This window comes from Zonotrichia leucophrys, chromosome 21 (genome assembly GCF_028769735.1).
Source record: "Zonotrichia leucophrys gambelii isolate GWCS_2022_RI chromosome 21, RI_Zleu_2.0, whole genome shotgun sequence".
NCBI classification, from domain to species: domain Eukaryota; kingdom Metazoa; phylum Chordata; class Aves; order Passeriformes; family Passerellidae; genus Zonotrichia; species Zonotrichia leucophrys.
Genome location: NC_088190.1, coordinates 7073566 through 7096150, shown reverse-complemented (window position 1 = coordinate 7096150; position 22585 = coordinate 7073566). Strand labels below are relative to the sequence as shown.

General features: G+C 48.9%; 1 protein-coding gene across 2 annotated transcripts; it reads right to left on the bottom strand.

Moving 5' to 3' along the window:
• Nucleotides 1-3343: 3343 nt before the first annotated feature.
• MICOS10 (mitochondrial contact site and cristae organizing system subunit 10) lies at nucleotides 3344-22378 on the bottom strand. Of its 2 annotated transcripts, none has more exons than XM_064730639.1 (4): nucleotides 22261-22378; nucleotides 8540-8587; nucleotides 7901-8010; nucleotides 3344-3588 (listed from the first exon to the last, which is right to left on the bottom strand). In XM_064730639.1, exons 1-4 carry the CDS (start codon nucleotides 22325-22327, stop codon nucleotides 3580-3582), a joined length of 234 nt encoding a protein of 77 aa, XP_064586709.1. In that variant the 5' UTR covers nucleotides 22328-22378; the 3' UTR covers nucleotides 3344-3579. The 2 variants fall into 2 exon arrangements, with proteins under 2 accessions (XP_064586709.1, XP_064586708.1); XM_064730638.1 differs by lacking the exon at nucleotides 3344-3588 and adding an exon at nucleotides 4402-5355.
• Nucleotides 22379-22585: the final 207 nt, after the last annotated feature.

Here is a 22585-nt window from a genome sequence, read left to right as displayed (position 1 = left end):
TGTCTCCTTGATCCTCCCTCTTTCTCAGTCTGTTGCCTAAATTCATATTTAATGTAGATTTACTAAGGCATTGACTTTCTCCTGTATTTATGTTCTGATAACACAGCAGTGTCCATGAGGCACAAAGGACTGGGAATACATTTCAGTATTTTCTCAGTTTATCAGATTCAGATTATCACCAAAGTCAATATTGAGGATCACAGTGGTTTACACCTACTGGTGATTCCATATCAGCCTCTGGACAGTAAAACATCGTTCCCAACTTTCTCAGGGATTTGCCAGTAAGAATTTGGGGCAATTTGAAAACAGCAAAGGGTGGCACAAACACTTTTGGAGTCTCCCAGTCTGTGAAGGGCAGCCTTCCCCTGAGACTCCACCACCACGTGAAAAACCAGTTGGGAAGGATGGGCAAGGATGGGCAAGGCTGGGCTGCTGGACTGCAGGCAGGGCCTGGCTGCACACCACATTCCCTGCACCACTTCTCCCTGACCTTGCCTACAGCTTCTCCCATCTCCAGAATGGGAATTCCAAACCCTCCTACCTCCCTGCAGCCCATCTGTTTGGTTTGTAAATTCTCCAGGGCAGAGGCTGGTTTTTATTTGTGTGTACAGCACCACATCCAGCCAGGTCCTGCTCTTGGCCACGGCTCCAGGCAGGACTGGAACACAAAGCAATGACGGTATCTTGATCAAACATGAACAACTCGGGTAAACAATACAAAAGCAGCTTGATATTTTTTTCCCCGCTGTCTCTGCTTTTCCGTGACTTGTTTATTCATCTCAAAGCCTCAGCAGACATCTAATCAAGCTGTTAAAGAGGCAGATTTGTGGTCAGTCGAGCACTTGGGGAGTTGTTAAACGTTCAAAACCAGTTCTAGTCAGCAAACAGCTTCTTTTTTTTTTCTCCCCTTCTCCTGGGTAGTGATTTGGTTTCCTTACTCACTGCAGACTCCAATTACAATTGGGATACAAGTTCTCTCCTAAAAGCTCTCATTAAGTCTGGGTAGGGACACCTGCCTTTTTCAGCCCTATCTTGTTTGCACTTTTTGGTCCTGATCCAAATCACGCCACAGATGAAGCAATGATTTCAGCAGGCTTAAGAAAGAAGGAAAAATGTGATAGTTTCCAGATGAGTGTATTATACTAAATTTAACATGCCTTTTGGTACTTAGAATTTCCACTTTTCCCCCTTCCATTTATGCAATTAGAAATTAAGAGGCAGGAAACCATTCCTACTCCAGCCTCAGCTGGGAAGGGCACAGGCTCCTTCCCACAGAAGGAAAAAGGAATATGAAAAATATGAATTTTGCACAGCTTACATGGACAGGTTCAAAAATGGGTTTGTGATAATACATCTTTAATTAAATAAAGCAAAATAAATACAGACTCTTCACGTGGTAGTTATATGTGCATATACATATATATATATATACATCAACACAGACAACAAGAAGCAAGGCAGCTGTGAAGAAAACCAAAAAGTTAAGCTTTTATCCTATTTAAAGAGCAATGACCAATTTAAATTCCACTTTTAGAATTGTGCATTTTTTCCACAATCACCCATGTTGACTTGATCACCTTTGCTCTGACTGTTCTCACTCTAGCAGTAAAGGACACACTGGGATTGATATCTGCCATGGGTATCTGTGAGTTCCAGGGCCTGCAGAACCACCTGCTCACAGGCCAGAGCAGCCCACAGCAAGAATTAACTCTGGGAAGTCACATTTGGGCTGGAGCAGAGCATGTAAGGGCAGGGTGACTCGTTACCAGGGACACCAAATAAAAACTGAACTCATCATCAGCCTGGAGGACAGAGCAGGAGCTGAGGTCTCTCTGCACACTGACAGTCACTGTGTGAGGTGCTGCCACCGCCTTTGGTTCTCCTGGGTCTTGCCCAGGCTGCTGCTCCTCTCTCCAGCTGATCCCACTGGCTTCCCAGGCTGCAGCACACACACAGAACTCAATAAAACCCCTTTCCAAACCACAGAGGAGCCATGGCTCCAAAGTACATAGCTCAAATTAAAAATTGGGGCTGGATAAAATGATTCAAAATTGGGAAGAAAGCAAGATATCCTGTTTTCAATAAGCTGTTTTGACCTGACTGATGAATGCAGTCCGGCAAGGGAGGAGGTGGAAAAACAAGGACATGCTGGAGCAATGGTCCTGGATGGTATCATGCTCTGACAATCTTAATGCTGCTCTGGCACTGGAGCTCTTTGATTTCACAAGTGCTTTGCTCCAGGCGAGCTCCTCAGTCTGTTGACTCTGGGCACAGCTCAGCACGTTCCTCAGAGCGCAGGGCCCAGAGCAGCGCCCAGGAGAGCTGGGGATGCAGGGCTGCAGCAGCACCCACACCTCAGGCTGGGAGATCAGGAGTTTCTCAAGCCCTCTGAACTCCAGCTTTCCCCTCAGTCCATCCCCTTCCTTTCCTGGCACGGTTTGAAAAACAACTATCACACAACTTGTTTTCCTTTCTCCCATTTGCTGTGCAAAACAGGAGGAGCTGCTCTGTCACTTTCCCATCTCTCAGCACAACAGGCTCTGAGTGCAGGGAGGTTCTGCACCAACCTACAGCACTGCCCTTCCCTCTGGAGACACACACTCACTCCTCGTGCTACATGGACAGCACACAGTGTGGGACAAAGAAAAGAGATCCTTGAGAGGATCTCCAGAGCTAGGAAATGGTGCTGAGCAAAGCAGTGCAGACAAGCTTGGAGCCAGGGGAAGAGCAGCAGAAATGTGCCAAAAAGGACTGGGGGGGATGTAAAGAAGGGAGTGCTTGGAGCAGTGTCTTTCCAAGGCAATGCAGAGCTTTAAGTAGTTGTGAGCCATTGCCAGACACCCAAACCTCTCTGCTGTCCCCCAGAAGAGGGGTGCAAAAACAATCAGCCTGAAGGGTAAGCTGAGAGCCAGATGGCACGAGGATGTGTTAACTCACCCACTGTCCTGGGGAGCTTCAAACAGGGTCACTCCATGACCCAAAGCTCCAAGAGACAGCAGGGCCTTGCTGCATCCGTCACACAGTTTGGATTCTGCCTCTTCTGAGAGGACAGAATTCCAATTTTAAAGGGCAACTGTACAAACAGGACATAGGAGTATTTATATTCCTCTCCAAACAGCGACACAAGCAGCAGGGGTCTAGTGGTGATTTATGAGGTGGGAATGCTTCTTTGAACTGGATGTGGATGGGGGTTGCTCTCAGGACTGGGAGGAGCAGGCCAGGCTGGCTTTGCTGAGGAGCTCTCCCAGTGGCCCAGGTGGTCCCAGCTGCTGGCCACTCCAAGTGAAGTTCTCTCCTTCCATTCTCCCTCTCTCTCACTCACATACAAAGTCAACACACCAGAGAAGGCCATTTTTCTTTTATTTATTTCCCAGAAGAGCTCTTCCTTGCACTTTTCAGACACGATACAAAACAAGCAACAGATCTTTGTTTCATAGACAGAAACAGTTTGTTGGAGTATAAAGAGTTACTGGTGATCGTTACTGAAGAATGTTGGCTTATTCCAGGGGCACTTCAGTATTCCTGAGGAATAATCATTGATTTCTCCTTCCTTCCCACTGGGATAGTCTTAGCCATTAGTCACTGTTCCTGTAAAGCAAGAAGGCTTAGATTATTAAAAAGCCATTTGGGTTCCTTACATGGAAGGTGCTGCAGGATGTATAGCAAGTCAGGGAGCTCTGAAACATTTCCAGAGGGTAAGGGAGAGTTTCACCCTTTGCTAAAGCAAGAGGTTGTACATGGAGGAATTAAGCAGCTGTTTTCATGCACAACCCTCCATTCTGATAAACTGGGTACTTTAAAAAACCCCACATTATTGGTCAGGTTAACTCTTCACAGGCTGAAGAGAAATCAGACTGAAATCAAAGCCACAAAGAGCAACAGGAAAGGCTGCAGTTGCCTTTTGTGTTCTTGCACATCAATATAAATCCACATTCCTATCAAAGCACAAGATGGTGAGGTTTGGGTGATAATACAGGCTAAATAACCTGAAAACAGGATATTCTCCATTTTGCAAGGAAATCTAGGCTGTGTAATTCACAGCCATAGCATTTTAAGCCTTGAAATAATTGTGACACGTTGATTTTAAATCCTGCTGAAGTCACAGTGAAAACCACTTGATCAAATTACTTAAAAAGCCTCAGAATATTCTGACCACAAATTAGAACTCTGCTGCACTCTTAAGTATTCTTTTGGTCTAGATGAATGGCTCCTGCACTGGGGCTGTGGTTTCATGGTGGAATTTCCAACCCAAAGGATGGGCAGTGTGATGACCCAAGTTACAACAGCTGCAAAGTCACTGTGACATCTCCTGAATATTCAGTATCTTGAATGTGCTCTGTCCTCTCTCATTCTGACTCAGAATTAAGAACTTTATCCTGAAGAATCAACAATCCCAGCTGAGTTACCTGCTCTGACCTCACAGCTAACCATGAGCTCCCTGAAGTCCTTTCCAACTCGAGTTCTCCTGTGATCCTGTGAACTTGACAGGCTCAGAAAACTACAAATCATTTTGACCAAGTTAATCCATGGTACATTTCCCTCTAATAAAGGCAATTTTCTTGCAGATTCTATCATTCTGTTCAAGTTAGCATTTGAACAGAACTCAGTTTTGTAAAGGAAATCCTACAAAGTTTAGTTATAGCAAATTTTTCTAGGGAAAAAACCAGATGAGTGATAATGCAACAATATCTTCCATGTTCCTAAGCGAGAGAAATGAAATAATTGTGTTGTAATAACCCTGGAGCCATTACCCATGACATGACATTTGGGAGGGAATTAATGACATTAACCATTAGATGGCTTCATCTTTGTGCCAGAGAAAGCCATGGAGACAGTGCACTGGAAACTGTTTGTCCTGTGCCATGCACATCCTTGCAGTTAGCTCATGCTTCCAAGGACCTCCCTGCTCCAGATTAATCCTTAATCCAGAAAAAATCCTTTCCTAGGGTGAGCAGACACTGTTTTGGGCTGCCCAGAACCTCCCTAGGAACAAGCATCCCTGAATGAGGCTCTCAGAACATGTGAGCAGTGCATTCAGCACTCACATGAAGCCACAGACTTGTCACTCCAGCTTTTTTTTTGGAGGCATAAACTGGAGGAACACCCTCAGGATGGTGTGCATTACTAACACATTTTAATGTTAACACATCCAGCCAGAAGAACTACAGATTTTTTTATTTTGGGCAGTAGCTGGCAATGCTGATCAGCTGCATCCAAGGCAGTTTCTCTACACTGCTCTCCAAGCATTTTATTTGTTGGAGAATCTCGTTACTGTTTCCCTTTAACAGGCAGCTGGAGAGAACATTTGCAAGCAGGTATTTCTGGTGGGGCTGCAGGAGGCTGGCCAAAGCTCATCTGCAAAAAAGTAAAAAAGAAGGACTGTAAAAAAAGTAAAAAAGCTTATCTACAAAAAAAGTGAATCAAGGAGGACTGGGCTCAACTTGAGCTCTACAAGCACCAGGAGAAGCCTGGAAATGCCTGGAGGCCTCCTGAGCAGGCAGAGGAGTCACACAGGAGGGGTTTCTGCACTCTGGGCCCTGCATGAGAAACACCTGGCACAATATTTTACCTTGGTACTTTCTGAAGTATCTTAAAGTTACTTGAAATAACTGTAAATATGTCCTGGTGATGCCCCTGCACCAGAGGCACTGAAAGCTTTTAACCAGGCCATGGCTCTGTGGATCCAAACCACAGACTCACACAGTCCTTTTGTTTCCAGGTGCCACAGGGATAAATTACCATGAGAACAGCCCCAGCTCTGACACATGAAGAAATTAAGAAAACACTAATGGAGTCAGTTTGTGGACTGGTGCACTGCAGCCAGTTTGTCACTGCACAAATGGTTCCAAATTAATCCATTCTTAAAAATTTGGTAAAATATTTTAAAACATTTTACTTCAGTGTTAATACTGAACTCATTGAAATGATTCTCTTCAAAACTGTACAACTACTGAGTTAATACTGAACTCATTGAAATGATTCTCTTCAAACCTGCTTACAGGGTACAACTACTACATTACTGTGCAGACAAACAAGCCACAGAACTTACAAGTGATCAGTGTCTTCATATTGAAAAAAACAAACCCAAAACCCAACAGAAGATCAAAGATCTGCTTCCACAGGCAGATCTACCTGACATGCCTGATGTGACTCTCAGTTTCTTCCCAGCTCATCTCTTTTAAGGTCTGAAGAACCTTAATACCAGTTTAGTTTTTCTGCTTTTCTGACATGTATTTTTATTGTGCTTTCAGGTTGTGGGAAAAGCTACCTGCAGGATCTGTTCAATTAATTCCATGTATTCAGTGTAGTAAATGCATTGTTAAACACAGCAGATATTAAAGACCAGGGGAACATTCCAGCTCTGGCAACACAAGTTTCTTCCCACCAGCACTGCTCTGGGAAAGGCAGAGGAACATCCCTGTCAATGGATAATCTGACCTGTAATAAAGCAGTCACCAAGCAATGGCAGCAGCACTGTGTGGTGGTTTTGCACAGCCTGGTTTGTGGCAGCACAGAGGTGGCTGCTGTGAGGAGCTGTGGAAGCTTCCAGCATGTCCAGCAGAGCCAGTCCCTGGTGGCTCTGAGGATGGACAGGCTGCTGGCCAGGGCTGGCCAAGGAGAGATGATGGGAATGCCTCTGTGGTAACAGACTTGAGAAAAACACAACAAAGGTGCACAGCTTTTCTTCTAGCCAGAGGAGAGGAGGAGGTGAGAACATGTGAGGGAAACAACACGGAGACACCAAGGTCCGTGGAGAAAGAGGGGGAGGAGGGGCCCCAGGGGCTGGAGCAGAGATTCCTCTGCAGCTGTGGTGAGGCCAGGCTGGAGCAGCTGTGCCCCTGGGGATCCAGGGGGGATGCAGAGATCCACCCACAGCCTGTGGGATCCAGGGGGGATGCAGAGATCCACCCACAGCCTGTGGGATCCAGGGGGGATGCAGAGATCCACAGGGGATGCAGAGATCCACTCATAGCCTGAGGGGATCCATAAGGAATGCAGAGATCCATCCCCAGGCCCTGGGGATCCCTGAGGGATGCAGAGATGCCCCCACAGCCCATGGGGATCCCTGAGGGATGCAGAGATCCACCCACAGCCTGTGGGATCCATGAGGGATGCAGAGATCCATGCACAGCCTGTGGGGATCCCTGAGGGATGCAGAGATGCCCCCACAGCCCGTGGGGATCCATGAGGGATTCAGAGATCCATGCACAGCCCATGAGTCCCCTGGGGGATGCAGAGATCCCCCCACAGCCCCTGGGGCTCCCCAGGGGATGCACAAATCCATGGGGGCCATGGGGACCCCTGGGGGATGTACAAATCCCGCCCAGCCCCTGGCAGAGGTGCCCACACTGCAGAGGGTGGGTGCCCGCAGGGGGCTGTGCCCATGGGGACAGGGCCCTGCTGCCAGGCTGGAGCTGCCTGTCCTTGCAGGGCTGCACCCATGGCAGTGAGCCAGGCTGCAGCAGGGCTGGGAGCACTGTGTGCCCATGGGAATGGATCCATGGAGAGGTTCATGGAGAAATGTCTCCTGTGGGAGGGACCCCAGGGTCTCACGGGGGAGGGGAAGGGAAGGGAAGCTCAGCTGATGAACTGACCAAGATCCCCACCCTCCTGCCCCCTGTGCTGTCAGTGGGAAGGAGGGGGGAGCTGGGGAAAAAAGGTGTTTCAAGGCCTCATTTTACTTCTCATTATCCTCCTCTAACTTTGTTAGTAATAAATTCACTTTGCAACTTGACTTGTTTTGCCCTTGAAGTGTTTTTCTCCCGGTCCTCATCTCAACTCATGAACCTTTTGTTATGTTTTTCTCTCTCCTCTGCCCAGCTGTGACAGGGGAGGGGAACCCAGGCTCTCCTGGGTGCCTGGCACTGGGCAGTGCCAAACCAGACACGCTGATACTTACTTTTACAAATTTACCATGGAGAAGATATGGAGACTGGAAGTCGTGTTGACAATTGGAATAAGCCATTCCTAACCCCATCCCTGACCCAAATGCAATAGGCCATGTCCTTCCTGTGGGAGAGGCAAGCACAGAGCAAAATGTGAAGTCAAGGAAAGCTGATTGTTATATATTGTTCTGTAAGCACCAAGAAAAAACAAATTACTAGAAGATGAATTCTAGTTCTAAAATCCTCCAAACCAGCCCACTAAGAAGAAGAGTAACAGTAACACATGTTTAGAATTTAACAGAAAGTAATGTGTGAATTCAAGGTATTACTGGAACTGATTCTGTTTAAAGCCCTGGTGAGGCTGGCACAAACTGATGTCTGGGCACAGCCCCAGTGATTTGGCTCAGGCCCAGCCATTCCAGGATCTGAGCTGAGCACAGGAGGAGCTCAGGGAGGTGCCACGGGTAACAACCCTGTTACACAACAGCCAGAGGTTTTGGGAACTCCATTTCAATGGGAAAGACAGGCCAAACAATGGCACAATTGGTCCAACAAGCTGATTAACTTCTATTAAGGCTCAAAGGCTTCTAGCTGGACCTGCAACAGATGGACAGAGGGAAGCCAGGCAGGCAAGATTAATGCAGGGTACTTACTCTTGAAGAAGATGACTGAGAAAACAATTCCTAGTCCAAATCCAGCACCTGTAAGAAGAAATGCAGCAGGTGAGGACAAAAATAAAGCAAAGTCATGGAAAAGGATTTAGTTCTTTACAGTAAGTCTTGATTCCAACTCAGGAATATCAGACTATGACTGTCCAGCTACATGTTATTTCAGCACACCCAACCAGAGAGTTCTTACATAACAAATCTGAAAAAAACAATTCTTGTTTTCTTAAGTAACTGTGAGCAGCTTTAGAATCCCACATATGTAATAAGTACATTATCAGAAATCCCAACATATGAATAAGTTCACATTAGAATCCCAACATATGTAATAAGTCCATAATGAGAAATAGCTGGGGAAAAAACCAGACTCTTATCCTAGAGAAAGTTCCTGAATTTCTGTCACCATCTCCAATGTGGAATTAAAATTTATTTGGCTCATTGTCAGCAAATGAGAAACACTTTAAATGAAAACTTATTGTGTCCTTGAGCTTCAGATTGTGCAGATGAATATCTCATTGTATTTGGTTTATCTCACTCCTTTAAGTGCTTCAATGTGTGTCCCCAGGGCAGCAGAACTTTGAAGCTTTGTGTTACCCTATACCTTACAAAGAAAGCTCCAGGCTGCTTATCTTTCACATCCCCAACATTCATTATGGAGCATATTTAAACACATTAGGAATGAATGACTTTTCACATCCTTATATTATACACAGAAAGAACTGCAGCGGTTCAAACAAAATTATTCAGCGCCACTAAAAAAACTCAGCATATTTAAAAATAATCTTTCACTTTCCTTGGAAGGTGAGGTAATGATTTTGTGTAAGATGTCAGGCAAGTCTGCAAAACTCCTCTCAGACCCAATAAATATCATAGGGAAAACTTGCAGCTGAGTGGGCAAATTCTACCTTTAATTATGTCCAGTGAAGAGAAGAATTTTAGATAAGGCACAGAAGTACAAAAGTTTGAAGAAAGAAAAAAAAAAACAGTCCTGCACATCCTCATTAAAAAAACAAACCAACAGCTTCAGGTTTATTGTGCAGCAAACACATCCTGTTAGAGGCTTCAACTCTCTCCTTTCAATACAAAAAATATTATGAGTTTGCTAATTAAAATACGTCATTTTTTTATATTCCTAAAAGCACATGGTGCTGTTGAATGCATTAGTCAGTGGGTTGAGTACAGAACAATGCCAAGGAATCCTGTACTCTCATGGCATATGGGATGCTGCTGCTTCTTTTTCTGTTTCCTTGTGCTCTTCAATTTTTTTTCCTTGTAAAAAGTACATTGATAGTTTCTAGTGAAGAACTAATTACTCAAAGAACACTTGACATCCTCAGTAATTAGGATGCACCACCTTGTACAATAACTAAGCATCCCACGGTTTTTGTTGATGATAAAGCTCTGAATATCAGGACAGAGGTAAGCAAACATGATCTGAGCAGAGCACCCCACGTTCACTCTGTTAGCACTGCACTCTGTATTTACTGAGAGCTGGAAAAAGGTTTGCAAACCCTTTTCATTTTACTACAGATCTGCAGCTGTGCCAGAGGGAACTGCTTTAGCAGGTCATGGCAGCTCTGGAGTAGCTCACAAAACACGCAGGGAGAGCTCTGAGTGCCTGCCCGGCAATCCTGACATAACCCCCCAACATCCCAGAGCCCAGCGCTGCACTGAAGGTCAGGCTTTCACCCCGATCACTGCACAGCTCAGGGAAACTCTGGGGTGCTCAGGTGTCTGCTCAGAGCCTGGGGGTTTGTGCCCCTCACCCAGCGAGGGACTCCTGGAGCAGCTCATTCATGGCCATGCACTGAGCAGTGCTCACCCTGGAACGGGCACCAGGCACAGCTCAGCCTCCAACCCAGCAGAGCCCTCCTGCCCTCCCTGTGCTGGCACTCCCAGTGGTTGTGCCACCCTCCAGGAGCCACCCTGCTTGGTGCCCTGCATCCTCTGCCAGCCCATCCCCACAGCCTGAGCTGGTTTGCTTTGGGCTGCTCAGAGATCCACAGGGGATCCTGTGATGAGGATCTGCTGGGGGATTCTCTGCTCACACAGCACCAGGACTGTCTGAAGTTCCCACCTCAGCTTTGGGTTGCTCAGAGCTGATGAGGATTTTCTGTGGGCATTCTCTCTGCTCGCACAGCACAGGACTGTTTGAAGTGCCCAGTTCAGTTTTGGGTTGCCCAGAGCTGATGAGAATTTGCTGAGGGATTCTCTCTGCTCACACAGCACCAGGAGTGTCTGAGGTGCCCAGCCCAGCTTTGGGATGCTCAGAGATCCACAGGGGATCCTCTGATGAGGATTTTCTGTGGGCATTCTCTCTGCTCACACAGCACCAGGCCTGTCTGAGGTGCCCAGCCCAGCTATGGGCTGCTCAGAGATCCACAGGGGGATTCTCTGCTCGCACAGCACAGGACTGTTTGAAGTTCCCACCTCAGCTTTGGGATGCTCAGAGATCCACAGGGGATCCTGTGATGAGGATTTCCTGGGGGGATTTCTCTGCCCACAAAGCACCAGGACTGTCTGAGGTGCCCAGCCCAGCTTTGGGTTGCTCAGAGCTGATGAGGATTTTCTGTGGGCATTCTCTCTGCTCACACAGCACCAGGACTGTCTGAAGTGCCCAGTTCAGTTTTGGGTTGCTCAGAGCTGATGAGGATTTTCTGTGGGCATTCTCTCTGCTCACACAGCACCAGGCCTGTCTGAGGTGCCCAGCCCAGCTTTGGGCTGCTCAGAGATCCACAGGGGATCCTGTGATGAGGATTTTCTGTGGGCATTCTCTCTGCTCACAGAACACCAGGACTGTCTGAAGTGCCCAGCTCAGCAGCCCTGCCATGAGGGAGCAATCCTTGTCCGACACTTCCCGTCCCTGCAGGATCCCCTCTGCCAATCCAAACAGCTTAGCTAATCAATGAGAAATGATTTACAGGATGACAAATCCTGCATCATCTCCATGCAGAGCCTGGGCAGTTTCTAATGTCACCACATTTTCCATGTCACCAGTCAAACCCACACTCTTCTCACCAGCCTGGTGCTGAACTGCTTCCTGTCTTGTCTTAACACAGCCCTGCACTAAGGAAGCAGCTATAATTAATACAGTTTATTTCCATTTACTTCCAGAAATTATCATTATCTTGTATTCTCTTCACCTCCTTCAGATGTTCTCTGACATTACAGCCCCTCACGTGCCATCAATGCTGCTTCCTGTTGGCCATGGGGGAAGCTACAGGATACACTTAAAAGGTGAAGAATTTATTATTTATGTCAACTGCAATTCAGACTAAGTCTAAAACACAAACTAGGCCTTCCCCCACACCAACACCACTGCTAAACAGATGTGGTCCAGCATGACTGGCTTAGGAAAAGCTACTCTGCCTTAAGGAAGCTTTTTCTGAAGCAGCTTGTTTGAAAGGATTGTTCTCCATGCAAATGCATTTTTGTGTAATTTTAGAGGCTATCGCTGCACTTTATTCCAGCTGTGAGGAGTCTACACCAACAATGAGTACCAAAAAATGATGGGAGGACAGCTAAGACCTTGCTTTAGGTAATGAAAATGCTACAGAGAAGTGAAGGAGGAGATCTGAGAGCTAATGGGTTCTGGCCTTCTGTGCAAGAGGGCAGCTTGAAAACAAAGGCAAAAAAGCACCTGAGCTTTCCTAAACTCACAGGCAGCTTGGGTCAGCCCTGTCCTGAGGCACAGCCTGTGATCACAACACCCTGGCCATGAGGGACACAGCCCTGCCCTCACACCTGGCACTGCATGCACAGCTTTTGCTCTTTTCTACTTGTGTTCAACAGTTAGGAGTTGGTTTTAACTTGAAACCAGAGCCTTCAGCTACATTTAATTCCTCAGCCTGTCTGGCTAAGAACCTCTTTCTGTGGGAAGTTTGTCACTCATCTTCATTCCACTAGAAAGTATTTGTGGTTATGTGGTCATTTCCTGTGTCTCCAAGACCAAGGGGGAGCAAAACCATCTTGCCTCGGGAGCAAAGTAATGCATTTCACTTTAATTCTATATAAAGTTACAGCAGAGATAAACAATGGCAGAGCTGCTGATGAGTTTTACAGGTTGAAGTTCTCACATGCTCCATTTCCTCTTAAAGAGGCAACATGTCTCTTCAAAGAGCCTCCCACCTGAGCAGGGGATGCTCCAGCTGTTCCTCCTAGAGATCAGCACCTCCAGGCCAGCCTTTAACTCCACAACAATAAAACATGAAAGGTTTATCTTACAGTAAAAACAAACGAACATGGCAAAGCAAAGGGCTTGATCCACGCCAGGCACATTTCCCTCCCTTTCTTGCCTGACAGACTCTTTGGAGGAAAAGGCCACAGGAAAGAGTACAAGCCATTTTTCACCTTCTCTGACAGTTTAAAATGTTTAACTAGAAAAACAGCCTCTTCCACCCCCCATTCATCACTGCAGCCTAAACTCATTTACAGTGTCAACAGGGGACAGGACACTTGTGTGGACACCTCAGCCCTGCTCCCCCCATGCAGCACAGCCACATTGAATTGGCATTAGGCAGCAAGCCCAGGCACCAAAACTTTTTCTTTCTCCTTTTTTGGCTCCTCCACCTTCCAAGAAAAACCTCCCAGTACCTCCAATCAATCTAACACGCAGGAGAGCACACGCTGTATACCCAACAGGACATCATAAAAGTGTCTCAGAGAGAAACACAAATCTTCAGGATGGGCTCCTGCCCCGTAAGAACATCTGGGAAAAGCTTTTTCTATAAATTTAATCAGCAGTCACTCCAGCAGTGATACTACACGGTTCTTCCCTAGGCTACCCAAGTAGCTGCAGGCTGAGGCAGCCACTAACACAGCCACACCTAGATGTACTTTGCTTCAATAGCCTGACACTTAAAATAGAAGGATTAAAATCTGCTCACTGACATCTGGCAGATGTGCTGCTGTTACTATAGCAGCTGGAAGCTTTTCAATTACTTAATCCCAAAATGAAAACTGTTCTTTTCCTTTGCCATTCCACACACACCAATACAAAAGTGAGAGCTTCAGCCTCCAATCCCACTCTGACAAGATCCAGAAAGAATTGCTTTGTAAAATGTGGAGGGAAGCTGCCTTCGTAACCAGGGCCCTCACAGGGCAGCACTTAGCACCAGTTAGAAATCCAAGACCATGAAATCACTTATTTACGGAGAGAATTCATTTTAAGCAGAGTCTCTGCAAGGTCTTAGTGGCAGGAATCAGATTTTCTTCAAACACCAACTCTGAAGCTTTCATTCCCATCTCCCCTGTGGTGTGGATTGTTTGCAGAGCAGACAGAAAAATGAGCATGGACACGAGAAGAAAACACAGTGAAATTATAAACCAAGTACCCAAGAAAGAAGCAGAAAAAAAGAGAGTTTTGTTTTATACCAGCAACTGACTGTAGTAACAGAGAAAAATTGGAATAACAAAATATTAATATCCAAATATCATTATAATCAAAAATCCCAAGTTGCTTTCTCCCTGAAGCACTCAGGGTCAGACCAAGTGCTGCTCAAAGGCAAACCCTGGGTAACAAACACCAGCACTGCTGCAGGGGCACAGGCAGCAGCACCACGGGACATCTGGGATGTCCCAAGGGACACCAGAACTCCAACCTCACCCCACAGGGACACCAGAAACTCCAACCTCACCCCACAGGGACACCAGAAACTCCAACCCCACCCCACAGGGACACCAGAAACTCCAACCTCACCCCACAGGACCCTGCACAGAAACTCAACCACACACAGACTCACCTCACCCCACAGTGACCAGAACTCCAACCACCCACAGGACACAGACATGTGACACAAATTTCTCCCTCCTTTAAAAGGGGAAGGGGACAGGAGTGCACTGCTCTCACCCAGGGCAGCTCCCTGTGAAGGTGGCACACATTTCCCAGAGAAGCTGGGACTGCCCCATCCCTGGAAGTGTCCAGGCCTGGGTTGGACTGGATGAGCTTTAGATGCCTCCCACCCCAAACCTTTCTGGGATTCTGTGATCAGTGATGCACCAAGCTTTTAGACAAATCACGGCTGTGCTTGCTTTAGAAGCTCCTGGATAAGAAATCAGCAATTTTCTCATAACACAGAAAATACTCCTCTGACAGGAACTTTACCTTATCTTACTGCAATCACATGTTCTGCTAATAAAAACAGCAACATTGCTGAACAGAAGGATTTAGCAGGAGTAAACTCCACTCTCAGGGCTTTTGCAGCCCAGCTGGGAGGGCTGGCAGTGCTGCTGCTTCACACCCACCCAGCACAGGCTGGCCAGCACTGACGTCTGCTGGCCCAGCTCAGAACAGAACTGGGAGCAAGGAGACTTTCAGGGGTGTCTCACTGGCAGGAGCGAAGGGAAAAGGAGCCTGATCCTTCTCAAACCTCCCCCTGATCATTTATTGGCACCAAGGATGTGCCAGCAGCCCTGAAAGGATTTTCTCAGAAAATTGTTTCTGATATAAAAAACAACAAAGTCTTGTTCCCACCTAGAGCTGTGAGTCCTCAAGGAGCAAACTCCAGGATATCACTTGGCTGCAGTCCCTGGTGTTGGAATTCATAAAATTCGAGGGTTTTTAAGAAATGCTTAAAAAAGAATAGGCTTCAGACTGAAGTTTTGTTAGCATTGCATGTCTCATGTCACTAGTCCAAACTGCCCTGTTCTGTCCATAATCAGACACAGTTGCCACAGCAAGTAAATTCCTCAGTAAGTGTAAAACATTTGACACCTGTCCCCTGGCACTGCCACTGCACGCCACCCCCACAAAGGGCACAGCTGGCACCTCACCAGTGCTGAGGTTCAGGAAGTTGGGGTGTTCTGGGCTCATTTCCCTGGAGCAGAGCTCAGGTTTGGGCTTTGCAGAGGCTGCAGGTGCATTGGCACAGCTCCAGGGCCACCCAGAGCAGGCTGGCACAGCTGGAGGGCACAGCCCAGCAGGGCACACCCAGAGCCAGCCAGGGCAACAGCAGGGCACAGCGCACTCAGGGGACACCTGGGCTCCTCAAGAGTCTCCTGTCCTTTCCTTCCAACAGGAGATAATTCCCTAATTTGTAAATGGACATTGCATTCAGAGCTCTGTAACAGCATTACTAAAAATTGCTGTCAGATTTTGGACTAAAAGCCTGTTCTCAGAACAGCACTGCCCACCTCTTCCAAGGAAAACATTTTTTATTGTCTGTGCTGCCTCCCTGCACAGCCTGAGCCATGAGCAGTTCATATTTACACTACTGGCTCTGCTGCAAGACACAACCAGCAGAGCTGGATCTTCTGTGAGAAAAGAAAAATAACTTGGGGTTCCACCAAAGCTCACCCAACAACGCAGCTGTGTGCTCACAGAATTTCCATGCTCTCCAGCAATACAACAAAACCCCACAGGAGTTTGGAACAAACCTTCTGGCCTGGTAGCCAAGACTGGATGGCCATGACACAATTGCCAAGCAAAAAAACACTTCAAAACAGGAATTTCAGGATTTTTGTATATTTAGACAAAGTCTAATCCAGTTTTCAGAAAGTGTAATCAAGTTTTATCATTATATAGACTGACTTTATCCTACTCATAACCATGGGAAGGATTATTTAAAAATACTGACATTACAATCCATACAATGATTCTTTCTGAAATATCCAATCTGTGCAATGACACAAACAATACAATTTCATCCCTGCCATTAACAGAACAGCTATTCAAGCAGACCAGATGATGAAAGGCAGAAGAAATCATGTTAACAGTTGCAGAATTCAAAGTGCCCTTTTCTTTTAAAAAAATCCCTATTAAATGGAAATTAGAAGCATTTTATTTTCAGATGTCAAAACAGAGGATTAGAGGAAAATGAAATCACTACACTGAGTTATTTACAAGCTTCCAGGCTGAATTCTGGTCAATCACAGACATACATCAAAACATTTCTGTCCTGAAAAAAAATGAATTTCAACACAGCAACTTCACACACACACAAGTCAAGAAGCAAACAGCTTCCCTAGGATTACCTCCAGTATCAGGAAAATTACAGCCTTCAACTCATTTAAAACAACAACAGCTTCAAAACAGACCAAGGCATGAGGGCACACAAACCTCCCTCTCTTCCACACTGCTCTTTATTGCCTCTCTGGCCCCTGGAAACAGCACATAATAATAATTTGTCCAAAATTACAGCCTTTCAACCAAAAAACACCTCTGTCAATCTTCTGGGAGTAATTGTCCTTCCAAAGAAACAGCCATGAACGATCAATCAGTTAAACAAACCAACCAACCCTTTGAACAGGGCTTGCAGCCTGCAGGGTGGAGGAAGACCATGGCAGTGTTTACTTCATCAGCCTCCTCTGCACAGCTCTGCTGAGGAAAAGGAAGAATTGGCTGTGAAGGCTGGAGAGGACACAGGGACTGAGGAAGGTTTGCAGGCTGGGAAGGAAAAGAAAGCCAGGCCAGTTCAAGTCTCTGTTCCCACCTGCCAAACAACCAGGTTTTCTGTTAGAAAGTAACAAGGAGTTTTCTGCATCAAAATCAGAATGACAAAAAGGACCAGAAAGTTAAATTATTTAAATGACTGCTGGGTGAAAAGCCCTGAGGATGGTGCAAAGGCAGCAGGACCTGGATTGGCTGTCAGAAACCCCTGGGTGAGCTAAGAAAGCTCAAACCAGCCCTCTGCACACAAACACCGAGCTCACAGCTGTCCGGTTTTCGGCTGTTTGAAGGGCCTGGAAAGGCCCGGGGTGGCCTTGGGGCAGCCCGCGTATCAAAGGACGAGAAGAGGCTTCAGTTCTTCTTTCGGTCTCTGTGTTTATTAATTGTTTATCTAAAAGATTTTCTTTCGGCCCGACAGAGCTCTGCTCAGCAGTCAGCCATGAGCACACTGTGTAGCCCTCCGGACAGTCACCTATCTTTATACCCATTGTTACGTGTACAATATTTATCATTTTTCCCCAATACCTTTTATTCTTATTGTCCGGTGCACTTTCAGTAATGACCAATCCCAAAGTGCCACCATCACCACAGAAGATGGAGGAGAAGAAGAAGAAGAAGAAGGACAGGACACGCCCCAATTCCTCCATCTTACTTCTCTAAACCCCCCTGTACAGAAATCCTAAACCCTGTGTTTCCCTCTCTAATTAACTGATCCCTTCACCATTCACCCCGGTGAAACCCTCCTATCCTCATACAGGTGTCGTCTCCCGTGTAGGGTCAAAGTCCAGCCACCAGACACTTCTGGCAACATTCCAGGACTCCCGAGCCCCCCAAGGGTGCTCTCGGTGGCTCGGCACCTCAGGACTGAGATGCTGAGATCCCACACACAGCTACCTCTGGAACGGCAGAGGAGCAAAACCCCCTGGATACAGCCTCATCATTAGCAAAACAAATAAATATCATGCTAATAAAAACGAGGTGACCACCAGCTCCATGTAACAATGGCTCAATGTTCTGAGCAGGCATCAAAAGGTTCAGCTCCTCTTTGAAATGAAATCCTGTCCTAACAACGCCTGACAACATCCTCTGTTTGGAGCTAACAGGAAAAAGTTAATGCTAAATTACAAAATCCACACAGGTAGTGACCAAGAACTCAAAACCATAATACAGCATTTCAAAAGATGCAACACAAGATAAATATTTATTTTGGAAGCTTTAGTGGCAGCAGATCAAGTTTTTTTCAGGAGCCTGGTCTCCAACTAAAACAGGATTGCACAACTCCAACCAGAGCTGAGGACAAACCCTGCCTTAGCCAGGGAATCCTGATGGGCTGAGGACAGGCAGCACAGCCCCAGCTGGAATTTAAAGCACATTTTTGCTTTAAAATAAAGCCAGCCTGGGAGCTCTGCCTCCCCTTCTCACCCTTTTCTGTTCCCCATGTCCCACCAGCCCTCAAACCAACCCACAGCTCTCACAGACACTGGGAAATGCTGTGCATGCACAGCTCCAGAAATGCAGTGATTTATTTAGAGGATCTGCAATGGGAAACACTGGGCTAATCACAATGTTTGTTTTTCCTCCCTGGCTGTGGCACTTGGGAAGGATGTAAAGGGGTGTTTGGGAAGGGAATTGTGGCCACCAAAGGGAAAAGGCTGACCAAGTTTACCAAGCACTGTAACAACTAAATCCTCAAGTAAAAAATTAATTTCTTTCCTTCCTTCTTTCCACCCTTGGTAATTTATATTGGAAACTCCAGCAAAGTTTGCAGTAATATTACAAAACCAATCAAGCCAACCACTCACAGTTTTAATGTCCCTGCAGAGAAAACAATCATTCCCACTGGGATGCCACAGAAAAATGTGTGTTGTCAGCACACCATTCATGCAGGAGGCTGCCAGCACAAATGCTGCAGCTACTGATCCATTGTAAAATCACACAAACCAGGAAAGTGCCCTGACACAGAAGAGAACCACGTGTGTGAGCCCACGAAATAAAGAAATAAAGAGATGCAGCACAGGTGACCCTTCTGGGCAGCCTGCTGGAAAACAGCAATTTCACTGAGATCTCTCCTCAGCATCCTCGTGATGCCAACACTGGGAATGCTCAGAGCAGAGCCCAGAGCACAAGGCAAAGCAGGTTCTCGTTCTTCTGCTGCCCCTTCAGGCTGGAGGAAAACACCAAATCCAAATGAAAGGCCACAGCAGAGCCAGGAGTGCAGGGACAGACACCAGGCTGAGGGCAGGGGACAGACACCAGGCTGAGAGCAGGGACAGACACCAGGCTGAGGGCAGGGACAGACACCAGGCTGAGAGCAGGGGACAGACACCAGGCTGAGAGCAGGGGACAGACACCAGGCTGAGGGCAGGGACAGACACCAGGCTGAGAGCAGGGGACAGACACCAGGCTGAGAGCAGGGGACAGACACCAGGCTGAGAGCAGGGGACAGACACCAGGCTGAGAACAGGGGACAGACACCAGGCTGAGGGCAGGGACAGCCACCAGGCTGAGGGCAGGGACAGACACCAGGCTGAGGGCAGGGACAGACACCAGGCTGAGGGCAGGGGACAGACACCAGGCTGAGGGCAGGGACAGACACCAGGCTGAGGGCAGGGACAGACACCAGGCTGAGGGCAGGGACAGACACCAGGCTGAGGGCAGGGACAGACACCAGGCTGAGGGCAGGGGACAGACACCAGGCTGAGGGCACGGGACAGACACCAGGCTGAGGGCAGGGACAGACACCAGGCTGAGGGCAGGGACAGACACCAGGCTGAGGGCAGGGGACAGACACCAGGCTGAGGACAGGGGACAGACACCAGGCTGAGGGCACGGGACAGACACCAGGCTGAGGGCAGGGGACAGACACCAGGCTGAGAGCAGGGGACAGACACCAGGCTGAGGCAGGGGACAGACACCAGGCTGAGGGCAGGGGACAGACACCAGGCTGAGGGCACGGGACAGACACCAGGCTGAGGGCAGGAGACAGACACCAGGCTGAGAGCAGGGACAGACACCAGGCTGAGGGCACGGGACAGACACCAGGCTGAGGGCACGAGACAGACACCAGGCTGAGGGCAGGGACAGACACCAGGCTGAGGGCAGGGACAGACACCAGGCTGAGGGCAGGGACAGACACCAGGCTGAGGGCTGCACACACCTGAAGGCCAGGGCTATGCAGAAGGAGCTGGGCAGGCTCCAGGAGGGGCCCACAGGAATCCCATGAGGAGGATTTCCCTGCAGGAGGGTCAGGACAGCCCCCAGGGCCAATCCAGGCTGAGGGATGAAGAGATCAGGAGCAGCCCAGAGAGGAGGAGCTGGGGGAGCTGTGGGTGAGAGCTGGGCACGACCCAGGCACAAACTCCCCGTGCCCTGGGTGAGCCCCCAGCGTGGGCAGCAGCAAAGGGGGTCCCTGCCCCTCTGCCCCACTCAGGGGAGGCCCCAGCCCTGGAAGGACCTGGAGCTGCTGCAGAGAGCCCAGAGGAGGCACCAGGATGAGCAGAGGGATGGAGCAGCTCTGCTGGGAGGAAAGGCTGAGAGAATTGAGATTGTTCAGCCTGGAAAAAAAGAAGGTTTTGGGGTGACCTCATTGCAGCCTTCCAGTACCTGAAGGGAGCTGCCAGCAAAGAGGGAAAGGAACCTTTTGCAAGGGTCTGGAGAGACAGGACAAGGGAAAATGGCTTCCCAGTGACAGAGGCAGGATATGGCTGGATAATGTGAAAAAATTCTTCCCTGTGAGGGTGGGCAGGCCCTGTGAGGATTTCCCCGAGCAGGCTCCCCTGGATCCCTGGCAGTGCCCAAGGCCAGGCTGGAAGGGGCTGGGAGCAGCCTGGGACAGTGGGAGGTGTCCCTGCCATGGCAGGGGTGGGACAAGATGAGTTGTAAGGTCCCTTCCAGCACAAACCACGCTGGGATTCTGTGAAATCAACCCTGCATCCACTTCCTTCAGCCTCCAGGGCAGAGGATGCACAGGATCCTGACATGTACAGCTGCGGCGTGGAACAAGTTCTTGTTTATAATTTGGCATACTTAATATTTTATGATAAAGCAACCAATGCTATGGAAACATAAACATGTCCAGATATGTTTGTCAGACAAACCTGAGTAGAATTTCATAAGGAAAAACACTGCTCCGGAGCACTTGACACTTTTCAAAGGTCTGCTATAAACAATGGAAGTTTCAGTTTACTTAAAATTATTAAACATCTTTTCTAATGGAAAAGTATTAGGCAACTAAAACCCCTGAGCTCCTCATCAGCTTTCAAGCACAAGGCCCCTGCAGCCTCAAGAAATAAACATTCACATTTCCCAGATATTATTTATGGTTTTAAAAGAGACATCTGCACCAGCATGGAACGACACGTTGTGTCAGACACTGCATTTGAAGATTTGGCTTTGTAAACACATTTTGTGAAGCCACAGGCTGTGCCTGGTGTCACTCTGCAGCCGGTCACAGGGTGAGCGTGGTGCTGCCACCACAGCCACCACCACCATCCCCGCACCTCACAGCGCTCAGGGAAACCTCGGCAGTGCTTTGCTGCAGACAGCTGAGGCACGTGCATAACTCTCACTTTAAGGACAAATAAATACGGGAAAAAACACCAGAACTGTTCCCCTGCTTGGCGAACAGGCAGAGCTACAGGGCTGGGACAGGGACGGCGCCTCTCAATGTCACACTCCACACGCTGTACAAGTGACACGTGCCAAAGCCCTCAGCGTGTCACGCTGCCTATTGCCTTCAATAAACGCAGCCCCTCGCACACGGAGCGGGGTGAGCAGCTCCGCACACACCGACCCAAACCCACCGGAGCGGGGGGAGCAGCTCCGCACACACCGACCCAAACCCACCGGCGCCGCAGAGCCGGAGCTCGGGCACGCCGGGAGCCGCGGGTGCCTGCCCGCCGCTCATTCATTCCGCCCAGATCTCCTCGGATCCCGAATTCCCGCGGACACCGCTCGCCCTCAGCACCGGGAGCGGCCCCAGGGCAGACCCGGCCGGAGCGCGGTAAGCCGGGGCCGGGCCGGGGCACAGCAATGGGAGCGGGCCCGCCAGGGGTCCGAGCCCGCGGCCAAGGTCACCTTGCCAGGCCCGCGGCCGCCGGCTCTGCCCGACGCCGGGGGCAGCCATGAGGGCGGATCCTCCGGACACCCCGAGCCCCTCGCGGGCTCACAACCGCCCTAAGGCGAACCTGGGGCGGCGGGGGACAGCGGGCCCCGCGCCGCGGGGACACGCCGGCGGCGGCTCTCCCAGGTTCGGGGAGCCCGGGGGGACCACCACCGCTCTTCCCCGGACCCTCCCGCTCCGCCGTGTCCGCACCGCCCTTACCCAGCTTGACGGCGGAGTCTGCCACACACCGGTCCCACTTCCTGCCCAGGTCGCCCTCCGACGCCATCTTGCCCGTCCCCTCACCTCCTCCCCCGCTCAACTCTCGCGAGAGCTCGTGCTCCACCTATCGGCCGCACCGGCAGATCTCGCGAGATTTCGCTGCCGCTGCCATGGTAACCAACCGGAGGGTGTCATGGCCGCCGCGCCCGACCTTGGGCTCGGCCCAAAATCCCCTTTTTCCCCGTAGGATCCGGCCCAAACGCCATTTGCCCCCGTAAGACCGGGCTCGCCACGTCCCCAGCTCCATCTCTCCGTCTAGAGCTCC

Coding starts and splice junctions, on each gene's coding strand:
- MICOS10 (XM_064730638.1), bottom strand. CDS start 22,327: ATGGCGTCGGAGGGCGACCTGGGCAGGAAGTGGGACCGGTGTGTGGCA. Junction 8,588..22,260: donor AGACTCCGCCGTCAAGCTGG/GTAAGGGCGGTG, acceptor TTCTTCTTACAG/GTGCTGGATTTGGACTAGGA. Junction 8,011..8,539: donor CTCAGTCATCTTCTTCAAGA/GTAAGTACCCTG, acceptor CCTCTCCCACAG/GAAGGACATGGCCTATTGCA.